The 20,518-nt window shown below is 32.4% G+C and overlaps 3 protein-coding genes across 4 annotated transcripts; 1 reads left to right on the top strand and 2 right to left on the bottom strand.

The window, feature by feature from the left end:
• Positions 1-231: 231 nt before the first annotated feature.
• Positions 232-3,405, bottom strand: LOC133205894 (cyclin N-terminal domain-containing protein 1-like). Of its 2 annotated transcripts, none has more exons than XM_061341786.1 (8): positions 3,346-3,405; positions 2,579-2,721; positions 2,373-2,476; positions 2,111-2,276; positions 1,740-1,917; positions 1,242-1,386; positions 954-1,050; positions 232-804 (listed from the first exon to the last, which is right to left on the bottom strand). In XM_061341786.1, the coding sequence occupies exons 2-8, from the start codon at positions 2,717-2,719 to the stop codon at positions 712-714; spliced, it is 924 nt and encodes a 307-aa protein (XP_061197770.1). In that variant the 5' UTR covers positions 2,720-2,721; positions 3,346-3,405; the 3' UTR covers positions 232-711. The 2 variants fall into 2 exon arrangements, with proteins under 2 accessions (XP_061197770.1, XP_061197771.1); XM_061341787.1 differs by having other exon boundaries at positions 1,740-1,902.
• Positions 3,406-3,485: 80 nt separating this feature from the next.
• Positions 3,486-13,360, top strand: LOC133205869 (uncharacterized). The gene is made up of 5 exons (XM_061341753.1): positions 3,486-3,530; positions 4,734-5,397; positions 5,769-5,885; positions 6,538-7,030; positions 11,001-13,360. The coding sequence occupies exons 2-5, from the start codon at positions 4,900-4,902 to the stop codon at positions 11,018-11,020; spliced, it is 1,128 nt and encodes a 375-aa protein (XP_061197737.1). The 5' UTR covers positions 3,486-3,530; positions 4,734-4,899; the 3' UTR covers positions 11,021-13,360.
• A 2,686-nt stretch (positions 13,361-16,046) lies between these two features.
• On the bottom strand, positions 16,047-20,514 carry LOC133171911 (signal peptidase complex subunit 1-like). Its single transcript, XM_061306705.1, has 4 exons — positions 20,357-20,514; positions 17,944-18,003; positions 17,410-17,496; positions 16,047-16,444 (listed from the first exon to the last, which is right to left on the bottom strand). The coding sequence occupies exons 1-4, from the start codon at positions 20,408-20,410 to the stop codon at positions 16,304-16,306; spliced, it is 342 nt and encodes a 113-aa protein (XP_061162689.1). The 5' UTR covers positions 20,411-20,514; the 3' UTR covers positions 16,047-16,303.
• Positions 20,515-20,518: the final 4 nt, after the last annotated feature.

The raw sequence follows: 20,518 nt of genomic DNA, 5'->3' as shown, positions 1-20,518 counted from the left end.
TTTAGGATTTTTTTTGTATTTTCATTACATAAAATACCTTGATCAAGGTATTTGTAATACCTTGATAAAGGTATATAGCTTTATCAAGCTATATACCTTTATCGGGGTATTGTGCTGGACCTGGTAAATCCAGAAAAAAAGGATGAATTTTAGTCCATAAAAAGCTGAAAAACTAATATAATTGACTGTATGACATTTAATATTTAAGAACATTAAAGAAAACTGAGAATATAAATGTGTATATCAATTTTATTCTACTCTAATACATTTCAAAGCAAACAAAGATGTGTAGGTTGTTTTACTTATTTGTCAAATTATTATGTATTTATACCTTAAGTGTTTATACATCAGTTTTCCTTTGACCTATTGCACAGTTACAATCACAGATTCTTTGCAAAAAGTGTATTAAACAGTACATAATATAGTTATCAATTAAATTTAAAAAAGAGAATTTGTATCACAGACTAAAGGCATGTCTTGCATGTTTCAACTGATATGTGGCAAAAAATGAAACCAAAACAAACAAACAAACAAAAACAAAACAAAACAAAAAAAAGGGCCAAGAAGCAAGTCTGTAAAAAAAGAGAGGGGATATGTATTTAACAATTCAAATTCAACATGTCTATTAGAAGCTACAAATGAAGGTCTTTTTTATCTTAATGTATGACAGTTTCTCATAACTGATTTAATTCTGTTACTTTTGATGTTGATTTATTCTTCTTCAACCAACTGAATCAGAACAGAGGCAAAGTCTTCAATGTCATTCTTAGAAATTCTTGTGATCCTATTCAGCTCTTTAATCATCTGTAATTACAGAAAAACAAATCGGAGAAAAAAATCCAGAAGAGCTCTTTTCTTTTCTTCTTAGATAAATAAAATGATCAGAAAGAAGATTGAGATACCGGAAATCTTAGTGATTTTTATTTTATAGAGTCTGTTTAGATAATTATTACTTCATCTGCCTTGTCTTCTTGGACCATGTAAACAGAGCAGCTTATGACTGCAGTGGCCAGCAGTAGTTGGTCTGCTTTCACTTTGCTAAACTCCCTCCTGCAAAAAGGTAATTGACTATAGAGGTTCAAATAGTCTTTATATAAAAATGTGTTAAAGGGGGATAACTCTTAATGCATTGCAATGTTTTTATTCACAAAAATGTTATTATGTTACATATTTTATGGAATGTAAAAGAAGAGTGATGATTCCTTGTATCACTGAATGCAACACTCTGGTGATCATAATACTTTTGTTCCTTGGAATGTATCTTAGATGAACTTATAACTTCAAACAGGATCTTGTAGAAGGTGTGGTACTTCAAATACAACAAATCCAGAAGTTTGAGTGCAACATAGTAGAATGTTTTCACCTCTGCTTTAGTATTATTACAACCTGAAATTCAATTTGATTAAATCTTAAATTGACTTACAATACATTTAGAGACTAAAAGTAAGAGCAGGTAACTTGCATGTCACTCTTATTACTACATAAAGCTTTATTTTGCCGAAGTGTTACAATATCATAATCTAGGAAATAATCTTGAATAAGGAAATTTCAATAAAATGACCAAAAACAAACAAACTGCAAATTCAAAGTTCTGTGAAAATGGTTTAATAAAAATAACAATGAATGAGTTATTAAAGCTGTATAGAGTAAACACACAAGATGATACAAATTATATTAAATGCAATGAATACTTCTTCAATTCAATCATACAGATATTGATTTGTAATTTCAAAAAATACCTAAAATTTCTAGTAAAGTTTCTATAAAAACAATGGGCGTTGGTTCTGTAACTTGAAATTTCAGAGTTTTTAGCACTCTCAGCTCCGATTGAAGAAGACTTTCAGAGGCATAGCGATAGCCACAGGTACATAAAAATCTCTTGGCTCTATTGACGGACACAACCTGAAACAAGAATGCCTGACAGGCAGTGATGTCAATGAAAATAAATGAAAAGTATTCATGTTTACCTTTAATTATTATGACCAAATTTCAAACTGCAAATAGTGTTCTCATCTTTATAATATGCAAAGTGATATGAAAGTGCAATGGGTAAAAGATTTCCCTTGGACATCTAATTCTCTCTCTCTCTCTTGAAAAAAAACCTTCATACCTTATAGTGTGACGTTAATTTGCTGGCTATCTGACAACAGGATACGATGCGCAGCAACACCTGATTTGACACACCCTCCTGAAGACTACTCCATTCCTTCATTTGTCTTTTCTTTGGCAACTTCAACACATGATCACGAAGATCTTGAAGGTGATTGTATAAAAATCTGAGAGATTAAAAGAAAAAAAAACCCAACAACAATGATACTAACACAAGATCCCACATAATTATCTGACTTTATATATATATATATGTCCATTACCTGTCAAATAACTCAATTGCAAGATATTTGGCTTCTTGGGCTATTTTCAATTTTTCAGCAGCATACATGATAGTCTCTACAGCATTCACTTGTTTAAACAGCCCCTTAAAATTAAATCAGTCAGAAGTAAAATAAAAGTTAAATGTAAGTGAAATTGCCCAGAAAAATCCATCAGTTTTTATTCCAAAATTTATACATATGTATACCTGTTTGGAGTGTGCTTGATTAATGTGCCTGAAATTCTTTTTTGCCAGATTTATCAACCAGTCTTGTAAAATATGTGTCTCCAAGGCATGTTCATGATTAAACAGAGGTTCTATTGGAGAGGCAAATATTTCTCCTTCCATTTCTAGAAAAGGGTAAAATTTTTATAAATTCAATATTTTTTATGATCAATTGGCCTAGCTACCAGATTTCTGGAATAGGGTGCAGGGGAAGGTCTTGAAATGGCACTCCCTCCCATTGTGAATTGATACCAGTTTGGTGCATCCTAAAAAAGTCTTTTATCTCTTTAAAATTAAGTTTTAAAAAATTAGCAGAATTGTTTTAAACGGATTAACAATGAACTTTTGTTTCAAAATCAATATTTTTTGAGATATTTTTTTAAAGGGGGGGGGGCGGGGGGGATGGGGATCTCTCCATGTGTACTGCTACATCTGGGAGGGGGGAGGGTAGTTAGAATAATCTAAGCCCTCACCGGGTCCGTAGGACAAAATCATTTTAAAGTTAGAATGTTCTATCTAGGGGGGGGGGGGGTTGAAATGTACCAGTATATTATACAGGTCTCTATAGATCTTAAAATTTATCTCATAAGTTAAAGGCTTATTTATTCATATTGTCCGATTGGGGTTTGTGGGATCACTATATTTATTTAATTGCACCATTCAAATATTTTATACTGAAAGTAAAATTCTTACCTATTCGGGCATGAAATAGATTACATATTTCAAAAGTCATATGCCATCTAGCCTACCTGCAATATATTGCTCGTTTCCTGCCGAGCAAAATATCGTCTGCACAGGAACTCAAAACACTTACTACTCTCCGGATTACTTGTACTTTTACTTTCATATTTCTATTTCCGGTTTGAGGTTTGGGGATCATTAGCTGGCGAACAGTTCATTAGTTCATAATCATTTCAGATTTCTTCTTTTAAAGGTAATAGTAATTGTTATCGTACATTTGGCAATGGACTTTGTCTGATTGAATTTGAAAGTTCTTTTCTGAATCATTCATAATGTGAGATGAAATGGCTTAAGGAAATAAAATAACTCAGTGACATATGCAGCAAAATTCATTCAGATTTTAGAAATACTGCAATGTTTGATTAAAGAATGGTGAATATACATGAATAATGTGTGAAGTCAACTTTCAAATTTCATTGCTTTTTTGTGACTAGCATATATTTTTTTTAAGAATATGAGGAAAATGTCTAGCCAACAGCTGATAAACAGGTCCGACACAATCTCTTGATTTAGCTATGTAATGGTTTGGGATGTGGATATTCTGCCTCAGTCAGTAGAGCACCTAACTAATGATGCAGGGGTCCCAGGTTCGATTCCCGGTCCAGCCATACATTTTCTCCTCTCCTGTTACAGCTATATAGCTTGATTTAGCTATATAGCTTTATTAGCTATTTAGCATAGCTTGATTTAGCTATTTTATCACACTTTTTTCTTCAATATATTATTTTCTCAGCATGCACAAAAAGTCGCAGCTTGGTGCAGTGATAATAATCAACCCTGAACTCTTTTGAAAATAATGCTTGTAAAAATACTCATCAAATTGCATCTCCTTAAGACACTTTGTACTCAAAGTTCTGAAAGTTTTGGGGCTATATAAAGCAATTGATACAGTTACCTCTTCAGTGAAATTATAAAGGAGGCCAATTGTGGTCAACAAAATAATTAATTGGTAATAATTTAGTACAATGAGAAGCAATCATACTTATCCATGCCTCAACCCACACAAAGTAGTGTACAGTTACTCAAACAATGGAAATTCATCTTTTGCTCAAAAGTATTCATATGCTGCAATGTTAGAACTTCTTTGATTTGGGTTACTCTTTGGATAGCCTGTAGTACATATATAGATACCTGTAATCAAATACTTGCGACTTTTTGTCTATTTCTTACAAAAAACATTTTTCTGAAAAACTGCATTTAAACATGTTAAATAGCTTTATCAAGCTATTTTGAATAGGTTAATAAAGCTATTTCAAGCTATATAGCTAAATCAAGAGATTGTGCTGGACCTGATAAATGAGCTATAGCTAAAATACTGGTGTTGAATAGAATTATCAGAATAGCTATCAAAAAGTTGACTGGCATAATTAAAGGAGTGTTCTTTTGTCTGTTTTAGATGCTACAGAGTTCAAAGGACTGCTCATCAACATGTAGATAATAAAACTGCAATATGACAGTCAAGATTGGACATAAAAGCAGATTCTTTCAACTAGGCTTTATTGTAGATGTATGGACGTAAAGTATTCTACCATCTCTCTCCTAGATAACACAGAACACATGTGATGAAAGAGTTGCTAGATGCTGTTCAGAATTTGTGCCAAAAGTGGAAAAGCATTAGTCTTAGGGAAAAGATGAAAACCAAAAATTTTTATATTATGCTAGCCTTTATGGGAGCAACTTCCATGTCTCTGTGGTTACTAAGTAATCCAACACCGAATTTTAACACAATTGTTGCACAAACCCATAAACAGATCAACAATTTCAAAAACATTCCAAGCAACATCCGCAGTTCAAATCAGGAGGATTTTCATGTAGACCTTAAGTTATTGGATAAACTTGGATTTGATGTAGATCCCATTAACACAGAAAATGTAATGAAGTTCAGCAAGGAGAAAATTAAAAAGATTAATGCAACAATCAACAAGCCTGTCATAGCTATACCTGCTCTTCCTAAATCCTTAGATAAAGTTATTGCACTCGTCAAATCAGCCAGCAAATTTCTACCAGATGTTCCTGTTATAATATATGATCTAGGGTTAAGCTATCAGAAACATTTAAAGGTATGAGTAATATATGTATGTATAGCTATACATTGTTTGTAATATTTTGCAGTGGTTTTTTCCCCCAATGTAAATTAGATATTTTAAATACAGTGAAGCCTGTTTATGGGAAAGTCAAAAGGATAAAAAAAATATATAAGTATACTAAATGTACATTATTACATATGGAAATGGAAATCATTTTAATTTCTGGTATGTGGGATGTCTATCCCAGTAGCTGACTTGAATATTGTTTATTGTTATGATATCTAATCAATGTCATAAATGTATCAGGCCATGTTAATTTTATATCTCTACATGTCTGGATTATGTAAATTCTTAGTTGATATTTTTGGATTGTGAAAATTCTTTGTATTTCAACTCTATTACAGTTGACTGTTCATTGCAACAAAACTTCCTCATGTACAGTAAAGATGTTTGAATTTGAAGATTATCCATCTCATCTTAGAGACATTTCAATACCCAGCTACAGGCCAGTTCTATTACAGGTAAGAATGTTATCTTAATGAGTCATCTAAGAGACATCTCATGACCACATACAGGCCAGTTCTCACACAGGTAAACATGTTATCTCACTATGTCATTTAACAAAATCTCAATTCCCAACTACATGCCAGTTCTCATACAAGTTAAATGTTATCTCACTGAGTTATTTAAGAGACATCATCTCATATTCAGCTATAGTCCAGTTCTCATACAGGTAAAAATGTTATCTCACTGAGTTATTTAAGAGACATCATCTCATATTCAGCTATAGTCCAGTTCTCATACAGGTAAAAATGTTATCTCACTGAGTTTATCTCATTACTAAGCTACAGGCCAGTTCTGATACAGGTTAATTTTTGTTTATTAGATAAGTCTACATTGACTTAATCCTTAAGAGTAAGAGATATCTCTTCTAGTTCTCATACAAACTTAATTATTGTCTCACAGATCATCTTAACATGTTTTTATTTCTTTAGATTTGTTTCCTTTATTAAGAACTTTCATCTGAAAACCATTTTACCTGTAATACTTTTGCCATAACAAATGTATACAATATACCTGTCGGAGATATAGTAATGCTAAGAATTATTAGCCTTTAAGCTGAGATTTCTCAAATTGAATGAATCATAATCTATATAACAAACTTCTCTTCAGAAAATTTTAAATGACAATGGAACAGTGATATGGGTAGAGCCATCTGAATACAGTTTTATTTCTGGAGACATTAAGCCTCTCCTGAAGAAAGCTCAGAAGACTGGGATAGTGGCCTGGACAAGTAAGGACCCAGTGTCCACCATAACTTATGACAAAATGTATAAATACTTCAAAGCTTCAGCTGAACAATACTACTTCCTGGAAACTGCCCAGGCTAATCCCCTGATTCTACACAACACTGAAACACTACACAGCAAAGTGATGCTACCGTGGGTAAAGTGTGCCCTCTCTAGTGACTGCCTGAACCCCGTGGGGGCCTCAAACACGGGCTGTACAGACAGGAAGCCTCTATACCTATACAGAGGCTGTCATAAGTATGATGTGGCTGCTCTAAATATCATTTTAGGACAGGTGTTTCGGTATGATGAATCGTTTTACAAGACTAAAGAAAAAATCTTTGGAATTCCAGAGGAGAAAAAGACAACAGAATCAGGTAATGCCACTAGCTTTAGCATCAGCCCACTCCCCCTAGTAGCTTCTGTATCCAAAGCTAGTTTACTTGCAATGTCAAAGTACTGGTTTCTTGGTTTTACAATATGTATCTGTGTAATTGCTCTTTAATTCTTCACAATTTATGCTCTAAAATTGTGTCACTGAAAGAAATAATATGATGCAAAGGACATGGTAAAAATTGTACAAGGGTTTTTTTTTTTTGATGATACAAGAATTTATGGATTATACAACTGCAGATAGTAGTAACAGTCTATTACTCAATGAGTTTCCTATGAATGTAGTTTTTATTTTAGAATTTCTTAGAATAGATGTATTTATAAACCCATACCTGTATTTCACATTCCTATAAACTTTTACCCATGTCTTGGAGCAAAGTTCCCTAAAACATTGTCACTTCATAAAGCTAGCAAAAACATTTAGAGCTTGGATGTTGGTCAGGTTGTAAAGATCTGATGATGCATTTTTAACCTCAATTTCTTGGATATCTCGAATCTCAGTTCCATTGAGTTCGAGATAATGCAGTGTAACTGCATGTACATGTTCTTTTTCTGTTGTGGATTATATTATGTGATTTTCATAAATATTTTTTTTTAAATATGCAAAAAAGACAACCCACAATGAATATTACAAGAGTCTGCTTGGAAGACAAGGAGGGGGGGGGGGGGGTATGGGGGAGGTGTTACATAGATAAAAATAAATATATACGAGGGTTGTCCGGTAAAATCGTGGACAAAGCGTTTTTCTCGGAGAATAATGGGTGCACTAAGCTGAAATTTTCAGAAAATGTTTATTCATCATATTTATGTGCATCTTAATTTTTTGATAAAATATAGACAAAAATAAAGATTTTATTAAACTTGAATGTGCACAGGGTACGGTCCAACGGCGCACGATCAAAAAACCAGGGTTTCATTAGCAAATATACAAGTATTATTTCGAAATGAAAGTATTTAATAGATAAGGTTGGGGTAAAAATTATCCTATTTTTTATCCACTATCTATTATTTCGTCTTTTGTAAATATCAAGGCATTTGCTTAATTTTTGGCAGTTTCCCGAGCATTTGAAATGGGAAAGTGGTATACGCAACACACAAAAAATGGTGATGTTTGGTGACATTATGGCACACCGGAGAGCAGTTCAGTTTGATTTAGATGTAGTAATGATGCCCTAAGAAACTTTAAATGACTACAGGAGGAAAAAAAATATTTAAAAAAATCACTAGATCTTTAGTATACAAGTGAAATGGGAGTTTTCTAAGCGGAAGCTTTTTGATTGGGTTCCCGGGTAGAACAAAACATACGGACAAACAGCTACTAGCAATAGCAAAAGACGCTGTCACTATAGATTGTCGATATAAGATAGCCTATTTAGTTGAATGATAGTGAGAGTACTGTCCATAACTTACTAATAAATCTTCAGAAGTTCCCATGCATGTGTGTGCGAGATTGGTTCCTCGACTGTTTATGGAGGAATAAAGGGAAAATCAAAATCCCCAAATTTAAGTGGGGATTATCTAACTTTCATTTAGCAAAGAAGGAACGTGACGCTGCTTTAGACACTTTGACGTTATCATCCGTGCGCCGTAAGGCGATACCACACATAACATAAAGTCTCATATTTTGTTTATTTGAGCAGATATCTATTTGAAATTTGCTATGTATGTTGATGAAAAATGTACTAAAAAGTAGTGAAAGTTTTCGAACGCAGTGATGATTATTTTTTCAATCTAGACAACTTGTCCACGATTTTACCGGACAACCCTCGTATATGTAAATTGAAATTTTTTCTGTTTACTCCAACATTGGATTTGTCAGTCATGGCATCAAAATGTCATTAATCTCCAAAATGCTGTTTACTTTCTTTGAGCCTAAGTAATAAAATCTACATGGTTGAGAACATTGAACACCTTAGGGTTTCCCTAGACCTTTATACTTTTGATTTTCATATGACCTTTAGTATTACCCAAGACCTCTGACTATTAATGGTAAATATACATGTTTACATTAGTTGTGGATGATCTACTCTTTATTAACTTCACATGTAGATAAATCACAATGAGATTCTTAGGAGTTTTAGCAATGCATGTTTATCCCCACAACAGATAATCTTATTTTAGCTCAAGTAACTTAAGTCCTACCTGAATCAAACTTGCATAAATCATGCATCATGAGATGAAAACAACCTCAGTTGCTCCAGATGCAGAATCTTTCTGGATGAGAGATCAGGTTAAAGTTTTTGGAGCAGGTTAGAATGTCTAGAGCAGGTTTCATTCCATAGACAGTAATTAATATACCTTATGGTAACCAAACTTGCATGTATGATGCACATTTCCAGACTGGCTTCTGACCAGATGCTGGATCTGACCTACTTTTCATTTAAGTGAACTAGATTGATTTTTTAGCAGGTTCTTATCCAAGTAACCATAAGCCCTATGGTGACCAAATTTGCATAGATGATGCATCTAGAAATGCACCACAACAGATTGACTTTGGATGCTGGATCTGACCTACATTTTCTGGATAAATGACCAGGTTAAATTTTTTGGAGCAGGTTCTCATCCACAAGTACATTGTACAGGCCCATAGGAAGCAATTTAATTTTTTTTTGGGGGGGGGGGGGGGCACCCAAACATTCAGAGGGGAGGGGGCATTTCCAATCAGAATCCTTGACAAGCAGACATAATCATTAAGGGGGCATGGACATAAAGTGCCATATTTTCTACAGTGTTCTATATATTGGCAAATTTATTGCCCCTCTTTTCCTACAACCATGTTGTAACTATAAGACCTATGTTTATCATATCATCTAGGGATGCATGATACTTCCAAATTGGCTTTGAATGCTGGATCTGACCTACATTTTCTGGATGAATGAACATGTTAAAATAATTGGAGCAGGTTCATCCACAAATAAATGTGAGCCCTACCAAAGTTGCACCTAGGGATATATACATGTACATGTATTACTAGACTTGCTTGGAATGCTGGATCTTATCTACATTGTTTAGTTAAGTGAACAGATTAAAGTTTTTGGAGCAGTGTCATTTGCAAGTAACTGTAAGTCCTACCTGGACCAAACTGGATGCAAGGATCTAGGGATGCACATGCTACAAGCTACACACTACTTAGGATGCGGAATCTGACTTATATTTTCCAGGTGAATGAACAGGTTAATAACTGGTCAAATCCAAAGTCATTATAAGTCTTATAATGGTGACTGATTTATATTACTATACTAAGGAAGCACACTACCAGATAGGATTTGTAAGCTGAATCTGACCTAGAATGCAGGGGTGATTGAATAGTTAAATTCCCGTTTTACAAAAGAACTTACAACTAAGATCAAAATGTTATTATGCAAATAACTTTCCTTTTTACATTGCTTTAAAAATGGTTTTAGTCTTCTTGAAAAGAATATAGAACAATTTTTTTTTCAAATTTTAACAGAAACATAAGTTTTGTAAGATTTTACAATCAACTAAAGTTATTGGTCTTAGTCATAAGTTCTTAAATGTAAAACGGACCCCAGGTCCATTTTCAAGAATCTGTTCAATCTGTAGATCCTACTTGGACCAAACTTGTACAGATGTTGTATCTAGAGATGCACACTACCCAAACATTTGTTTATTGTAAGACTTGATGACTTATAGATAACATTTGTCCAGGTGAGCTTTGTAAGTTTTTTCACTTTTAAGACTTTGATGTAGTACAGGTAAATCATGAAAGTCTTCCAGCCAATTTTTGTAGATTAGTCTGGATTTGTTTTTTAAAGACTTTTATATTCATTTGTTAAGTTTTCAGTGTTTATAAATACATATTGGAGTTGCTTTTATTCTGGCAAAAAGTAGCTGATGTTTTTCTTTATATCTTTCATTTGTTTTTACCTTTTTATTTTGCATGACTGCATGTTTTCCACGGGTGCTTAAATTTAGTTTTCTCTTTATTTTCAGGAAACCCAAAGTATGATTGAGTTGGGATAAGTATATTTATAGTAAATAAAGCTAGTATTAACAAAATAAGTAATTATTATTCATGATTTAAAAACACTGATCTAAGTGGTGCAATATAGTGATTATGTGAATGGATATACTTGTATTTATATATGTTTGTTCAACACGTGAATGTATATTAAAGTAATGTTTGGAATGCTACATATATCCATAATTCTAAATGTTAAATAGTCATAAATATTGTAGATATTTTAAAATATGCTTTTGTTTTTTGGAGTCTTAAACTTCAAAGAATCAAATTCATGAAATCAATCCCTTTAAGTTCAAGTGTTGCACAAAATATGCAATTCATATTGTTTTTTGGTGAAAGACTGGTAGTACAAATGTATTCTTTTGGAATATGATTACTTATTGTACTTTTTGTCAATTTTCTGTAGTTTTTTACTGATACATTAAAATGAAATACAGATGACAAAAAAAGTTTACTGTTGTTAGATTCTGTGACATTTAATCTGTATGCAAAATTTTGATTGAATTTTAGTGAGGTGTTACATTCTGAACAAAATTATATGGTACATATAGATAGGGAGCTAATTTGTGATTTTATGCATAATTTAGAGATGTATGTGTTTTTTATTTTTGATTTATAAATATTTTTATTTCAAAATGGTTGCTCTATATGATCTGATGGAAGCTTTTGATAACTCTCCCAAGGTTTTATTCTCTGAAGCCAACTCTACAGTCCTACTACAAAATTACTGTGGAATCATCATTGTTCTTGGGAAACCAATATTTATGGATTTTGTGGGTCAACCTTACCAATGAATTTACATCCCCATGAATGATCTCTCTCGGCAAGTTGGTTCATTGAATCCTTTGTTTATAGTTGGCTCCCCATGAAATTACATCCCCAAGAACCATTTAAATTTTGGTTGCCATTGAATATTAAAATGATTCCACAGTACATATTTCTGAAATCATTTTACCATTTAGCCTAGAATATTCAAACACACTTTTTGGAAAATATTACATACCGGTACCGGGTATTTATAATGTATACGGTAATTTCATTTTTATGCCCCTTAATTTAATTAGTTTTTAGTCTGTCCCTCTGTTTGTCTTGCCAATAACTTTTGATTGGTTGGAGCTAGAGCTTTCATATTTCACATGTGTATTCTTTGTGACAAAACCTTTCTTTGGGTATCAACATATTTGATCTCTTGACCTTGGAGTTTGACTCAGATTTGCAAAACTCTACCAAACTTTAACATTGGGCATAACTTTTGGATGGTTAGTGTTAGGGCTTTTTTAATTTCTCAAGAAAAACTAGTCCAGTGTTTGGAGAGACCACTGATTTAAAACCATGCCTTGATCACCGAAAGATTTTTTTTGGTTGAATACGAATGCTCCTTCCCCCTTCCCCCCTTATTTTTTTTTTCATATACATCATTGTCATTTTCATCCCTTGTTGAACCTTAATTGTCATTAGAGTTTTTTTAAATGGTATGTTCAATTTCATAGTTTATGTGTTTGAATATTAATCATTTGTAACTTTTTTCCTTTACTAGTCAACTTTTAAAATTCAATTTAATGCTGAGAAAAAATTGTTCAGTATATTATCATATAAATGCTGTGGTAAAATTGAAGTAAGCAAGAAAACCTAAAAAAAAAAATGTATCCATTATTCATTATATTCAGCATTTCATAATACAGGTACTAGGTATTTAAAACAATGTATGAATGGTTTCCCTACAGGCCAAAAAAATAATCAATATAGTTTCTCAGACATCACCACATCAGATCAAACACTGTCGCTTTGATCAATTTTATTGACATTGAAAAGGGAAATAGCTCATTTTTTTTTCCGAGTTGAAAAAGAAAATTGAGTTATTCCCCTTTTCATACATAATGATAGACAAAATTTATGTTTTGATTATTTAATATATTTATTGCTGATCATTATTTCATGAATTTATTTCATACAAATGGTTGGAATAATATTATTTAAGGTTGAGTATATATTATAATTAATGTAAGAACAAACAAGTAAGAATCAGTTGATATCATCATTTTGTTGATTGACCAATAAGAAAAGAGAGAACACCTGTAAAAAAAATAAATAATATAATATAGCATTGAATTTAGAAATTTTTGGCCTGAGAAACTAAAGATTTTATTTTGGCCTTACTCTGTCTCATCCCCTAGCAAACTCCTGAAATCATTCCCATTTTATTGAAGATATCTGTGTCTAGGTTTAGTCTAACAGAATCGGCATGACTTCTTTTTTGTATGAAATTGTTCATCATTTGTTTGTAACTTTATAATGTTAATGTGCAAATAAAAGAGGTACAATCTAGAAAGTTTTGTTGACAGAGCTTGGGATTTTCTCAAATTTGGACCAATTCAGATTAGATGTTAATCACCAGTTATCTGAAAAAAAATTACATAGTTATAGTATTGAATACTCTATTTATAATGCCTTTTTTTTTCTTCTTTCCATTCTTTTTTTTTTTATATTGTTTTAGAAATCATAGAGATAAAATTTACATGTATTTCCCCCTTTTATATTTGTTGCAGAATGATTACTGCAATTACAAATTGCAAACTCTTCTGTATGATGATGACAGGGGTATACTTTTAAACAATAAAATGTGACCCCACCCTACTCCCAGAGTCCATGATATGAACAATTAACAATATACATGATATCTGGAAGCTTTCAGACAAGTTTCATTTATTAATAGATTTTTTCTATTTAGTTTAACGTGATGTAGTAGTCATGTGATTTTGGCCCTTATTTACTTCAGTGGTTCTTGAAGAAAGGATAATTTTGAAAAAGATTTTTCCTTTATATTTCAAAGTAAAAATTTGATCCCTTTTTGTGGTCCCACCCTATCCTGGGGGGTCATGATTTAAATATTTTAGAATTTACACAGGTTTTTCTTATATACTTCTACGCCAAACTCTCATCCACTATTGTGGCCCCAGTAGTGCTTGAGAAGAAGTCAAATATGTGAAAAGTTTATGGATGGACAGACAGGTGAATGGATGCCAGACAATGGGTGATCAGAAAAAGCTCATTTGAGCTTTCAGCTCAGGTGAGCTAAATAGAGTTATCTCTCTTCTTTTGATAAATAATTTAAATTCTATGAAAAATTATATAAATATCTATCGGGTACATTAAATTTAAAAATAATCCTTGCAATATGACAACTGAAAATTGACCTGGAGGTAGCCAATTAAACAATACAATTGTTCCCAGTCCCTCTCCCATTGCTTTCAGTGCAGCACAACTAAAGGAACCACAATTGTTAAACAATATCATTATATATATATATATATATATATATATATATATATATATATATATATATATATATATATATTCACGAGTGGGACAGGATTTTTTGAAATTTTCATGAGTGCGAAGCACGAGTGAAAATATCAAAAAATCCTGTCTCACGAGTGAAATAAATTCCATATTCATCTACAAAACATTGAATTTTCTGTTTATTATATTTTCTTTGATTTTCCCTTTGCCTCTGTCTTTTCTTAACACAGTGTCATAGGCTTGACGTCATAGTTGAGAGGTTGAGACGTCATAGCTTAGAAGTTGTGTGTCGGACTGAAAACATTACATAGCATGGATTTTAGCAACATATTTAGGAAGAAATTTGCAGTTTTAGCTCTATCATGTTACTTAGTTACTATCTCTATCTTATGACAGGCCAGAAATTATTTTTTACTTACTTTGATATCCTTTCACACTGTGAGAGAATATCATTTTTTGTATTCTTTCACACTGTGAGAGAATATCACTTTTATTCAATAAATAAATCACAGTATTTCACTGTTGAAAATGTAATAAATATATATATATATATATATATATATATATATATATATATATATATATATTACCAAGTACCAGTATTTAATTTTTTTGTAATTCATTTTCTGTCTTATATCCTACGCAAATGAGTTAAGGCTAAGTATAGATGTTTCTATGCAAAAAAAACTAATTAAAACGCATAAGGGCTATACTATCGTACAGAAAAAGTTAAATCTTGTTTTCTAATACAAACTTGTTACCCAAGACATGTGATAGCCAGTACACATTCTGACATCATATTATGACATCATCATTCTCTACTACACAAGTTTATAAGGAACATTAACAAAATAGCTTCAGCGCAAGGGCATACCTTATTTTGTTTTACAGAAACAAGGTATAAATAGAAGCAGGATATTCCAGGGATTTATGACATTGCTGCACAAATGTTGACAGTGCAAATAATTACCGTGTAGTTACTAAGTTTTTAGTTGAAAAAGTAAAACTTCACAGTCTGATGTAAGTTTCCTCAAAGAACTATATATGGTTTCCCTCATAATAATAAATAAATCTAAACTTTCTCTGTATGAAAGATATACATCTTATACACAATCCATGTGTCAGGTGCCTGCATGTGGTTTTTCACGCATTGTTGGGGCTAAAACCGGGGATCAAATTTTACATAATGCATGAATTCAGGGGAAAAAAACTTTTGATAATCTTCTTCCCCAGAACAACAAACCCATGTAAATCAAACTGGTATTAAAGCATCCCCATTTCGTGTGGATTCAAATTCAATAAATCATAACCCCTTGGGGCCAGGATGGGGCCACAATATCAGGGCAAATTTTTTCATTACTAAGAAAAGGGAAAAATTCTTATAAAAATGTTCTCCTGAAGAACAGAGGGCCAAAGTAACTCCAATAAACTTTGGGCCCATGGACCTCTTGTTTGATTTTTGGATAAATCACTTATTCATAATTTTTTAAATAACATTAAGTTGAGATAAAATACCTTGGTGTTAACTTTCAAAATGGAAGATATGCATTTGAGCAGAGAAAACACAACAGTTAATGTATAGTATATGGTAGCTGTGCATGATGTCACAATTTAATAACCTTTAAAGACCCCTGCAACTATTTAAAAAAGATCAACGCAAGCTCACAAAATCTGCAGGCTGCAGCAAGTAGTTAATATTATAAAAGAAAAAAGAGTGACATATTTTCTTTTTATTTACATTACCATCTCCGATCAATACATAAAAAATGAACATATAATGATATTGCACTTTTTGTTCCTTGCTAACATCCAGACCCTTGTTAAGTGCTCTATTTAAGTTGAATTTTGTCTTTATGAAAGAGAGTTGCTGCAAAGTAGAGTTTGGTTAAAAAAAATTTATCAGAATATGAAATTCATCAGTCACTCCACATACATTTAGCACCACAACACCCACTGCAATGGACTCTGATCTCTACTTCTTTTTCTTTGATTTTTGTGAACTCTGTGAGGAAGAGGAAGTAGAATCCTTCCCAGAATCCTCTGCAGGTTCTGGTCGTGCTTTCTGCCATTGTAGTGGTTTTCTCCTAAACATTGGCCACGGAGGTAAAGTCAACTAAAAATGAAAAATTAAAGAAAATTTTCTGAAAAACAGAAATTGAAACCCCCATCCCCCAAAAAAACAACAACAACAAAATAGCAACTACCAAAAAAGAAAAGAAAAAAAACAAAATTTTCCCTTTTCAAGAGACATCAACATCATAGAAGCTTTTAATCTTAATATATCCAGTGTTCACATCTTAGCATTTTAACTCAGTGTCCACAGGGCAGTAACCCTGTAAAGCTACTGATTCTCTACCAAATTTGTCTGTCCTGATGACAATATAAAATGTTAAATTGTTTGCAATTCTGATTAACATTTTTCAATTGCATACTCTCTGCTTGTTGTCTGTTTTACATGCAAAATTGCCCTTGTATTTCTAAAAATTAAAATAGCCTTTTATCTTTCTTAATTGACTTAATTCAAATAAAGTTAGAAATATACAAGAGTATAGATGATGAAAGTAATGTTACATATCGAGTATACCGAGACATCACGAAAATTTGATGTGGCCTATACTTGTACATATATAGTGTGCACCACCTTTTTGGATATTTTTTACCTTTGAAAAAATATAATGTATATCATAAATGCAAATTTACAGCAATGTTTTTATTTGTCTTACATATTACATGTTGTATGTCCCTACAACAGTGATGGTGTAGCAAGAATTATCTCTCTTATTTGCTGAATAATGAAAATAATGAACAAGACAATCATACAGATAGATACTTCCAAACAATTTTTTATCATTCTATTATTTTTTTTATTATGTTTATTTTACTTTTTACCTGAGCTATTATTGGTGAAGTTCTTTGTCTACCAGCAAAAAGCAAAAAAAAAAAAAAAAAAATCAATCCTCCCAAACATGTTGATCGAAAGACAGACGTAAAGGTCTAACACTAAATATACCTAATAAAACAAATTCGAAATAACTTGTACCATATTACATTACAAAGAGGAAGATGGTTACTACTTACGATACATGATAAAGCAAATCCGGCCAATAAGATGTACATTGTTTGGGAGAACTGCTGACAGATATATCCCCATATAAATCCAACAACCTGTACAAAGAAAGGTTCTATATCAACTGCAAAACAACCAACCTCTTTTTTCCTTCTCAACTACAATACCACAATGACTGAAATTCATTTCTAGACCCCAAATTATGTTTAGTTACTTCCATACCCAAAATACTATAGTAACATTGATAGAAGGTCAGTTTAAGATAATTATTTAAGTTAGTTTGTAACTACAAAGTATTGGATTTTTTTTTCCGTTGGAAAAAAGCAAAATAAATTAAGGTTGAAGTACGCAAATGTTTTCTGGATCAGTAAAAAAAACAATAACATATCAACACGAGATCTATGTTTGTGTAATGCGTACATGTGGAAAGTGTGAGAAATTGCATTAATATTTACTACAATGTAATACAAATACTGTTTCCAAACTTTTTAATCAGTATACTTGTTTTATTTTGATTTTTAAATGTAATACTATACATAACATACCCCAAACAAGACAATAATGACTTGAAATAATTGTTCTGCACGTTTCTGTCCTTCATAGTCCTGAAACAAATTAAAACAATAAATATTTACTTAGTAAATACTTAGTAATAAATACAGGTTTTTTGAAGATGTGATATGGTTGATGTCACGATAGCCATATCAGCTTCCAAGGATAATACAGATCTTGCAGGGCTGATATTGGTTTACATCACACCCCCTAGTAGATTAAACCTTTAAAAGCAGTACTTGCAGGGGTCTAGAATTACGCTTTCCCGTTGCCCAGGGCAAGTGAAATGTCATCTTGGGAAAGATAGTTTTCGTGATAAACTTACACGAACGAGAAAATAATAAATTTCAGACTGAGATAGTTAAATTTTCGAATATATTAAAATAAATTAATAACAAAAAACATCCAACTATCAAATCTGCACAAGGCTGCTACATTTCATTTATTTAATCTCTGAGACTTGTCATCGGTAGTACAGTTGCTTGTATAATATCAGAACCAATCCGGAAAGATTTAAAAATTATGGAATGGCTTTAAAATCAGAAACGCTGTTTTGAAAAAAAATGTTTTGTCCACATATGAGATGAAATCAATAGATATTTTAACAAAATAATAAACTAGTACAAATAGTGCTTGCTTTCAAGCAATATACATTAAGAATTCACAATGAAAAAAATAAGCAACAAAATAAACAGTTGTTTATATTTTTTTCTAGATTTCAGTTTTCGAGTTCTGTTTCTTGTGTTAGATTAATTAGAAAAATAAGTATGTTTAAATTTGGATTGACCAACAAAAGAGATACTGACAGTGAGAAAGATAAAGGAAAAACATCAACAGATTCAGAAACAATGAGCGAGCAGGAACAAGACAAAATTTATGACAAAAATAAAAGGAAAAGGACAGTTGATGATAGGGGCAAGTGAATTTTGAAACTGGGCAAGTGGATTCCCAGTCAGTACTTGTCCATGGGCAAGTGGCTTTAAAAAAAATTCTAGACCCCTGTTCTTGTGATAATACACCTATTTTTTACAATCACATTCTCATCATTTTAAATTACTGTTCTTTGATATGATCAGACAATAAGCTTGTCAGTGATTATTTATACCGAGCTCTTAAAGCAACACCTGGGCAAAGAGAAAATCGGACTTTGCACACTGATCCAAACGAATTTTTTTCCGCAGTAACCTGTGGTCCCATAATGCTTTGCGAATTGCATCTCGCCGCAAACTATGTTCTCCTGGTAGCAACAAAAGTTCAACAAAAAATGAAATCACTTTGATTTAATGGACATTGCAGAAAAAAGTAGATTAAACTTTCTTCATTAAAACTAGCATTGTTCAGGCTTCAATTTGGTAAAACAACTCACATATGACGTCATGTGACTTCAGACTCTAGATCGACATACCAAATGTCACATGGGGTTTGAAGAGACGGATGAAAATTAAATCTGAATACTCATAGGTATCTTCGCTCGCCCTAACAGACGCACCATCAACATATTATTTACGAAGATCTGTGATGTATTTTATTACAAAGTATGTAGTAAACATAATAAAACATACTTTTTTCCATATCACATCCTTCGGCCTAATCTCAGCGAGATTCGTAGGGACTAAAAATTTTGGTCTGGTGTCCCTACGAATCTCAGAACAGTGTCACACAAACTGATTCGGGTTAAATCCAATAAAATATAAAGTTGTTGATTTTTCATAAGAATATCCTATTCGTTTAAACCTCCGATGCTGAAGAGTTCCAGCAATAGTCTGCTTCTAATACTTTGTACTATGTTTCATTTCTATAGGGAATAGTAGTAGTACGAAGTATTAGAAGCAGACTACTGCTGGAACTCTTCAGCATCAGAGTTTTAAACGAATAGGATATTCTTATGAAAAATCAACAACTTTATATTTTATTGGATTTAAACCTTTTAAAGGTAAGAAACGAAAGTTTTGTAGTGATAGAGACTTAAAAGGATGTCCAAAGGAAAAAGTTGAAGCGGGCAGCTAATTCATTTCAGCCCGTATTGATTGAAACAAGCGGTCGAAGTCGGGGCAAGAATACCCGAATCAGTTTGTGTGACACTGTTCTGAGATTCGTAGGGACACCAGACCAAAATTTTTAGTCCCTACGAATCTCGCTGAGATTACCTTCGGCCCTCTGGCTGATATTGGTGTCTCGGGCTGATACATGATGTGATATGGAAAAGAGTAGGTATTATTTTCTATGTAACGGTAAACATAAGCCACAAACAGAATTCAAAATAGGAAAATTGTGCTTTCAATACAAGGTAGAGATACATAGCAAATATACTGAGGAAATTCTGACGCTAACATATGGAATTAAATTCCTTGCTTAAGATAATTTATTACATTACGACAATCCGAACAAACAGTTTTGATAAACTACCATATGACAAGGAATCTTCTTGAATTTCTCGGGAAGGAATTGTGTAAGGTCCATTTTATGATTATCCAGAGACTAACAAACACAGCAGAAAAGTTGATATGGAAAGGGAAGTTGTCGTGTAATTTAAGTGGAACTCTTCAGCGTCAAAGAGACCAAAAAAGC

The sequence above is a fragment of the Saccostrea echinata genome, unplaced genomic scaffold, assembly GCF_033153115.1.
Source record: "Saccostrea echinata isolate AGI-Se365-2 ecotype Australia unplaced genomic scaffold, CSIRO_AGI_Sech_v1 ptg000054l, whole genome shotgun sequence".
Taxonomy (NCBI): Eukaryota; Metazoa; Mollusca; class Bivalvia; order Ostreida; family Ostreidae; genus Saccostrea; species Saccostrea echinata.
Note: the sequence above shows the minus strand (reverse complement) of the source record. Positions and strands in the feature narration are given on the sequence as shown.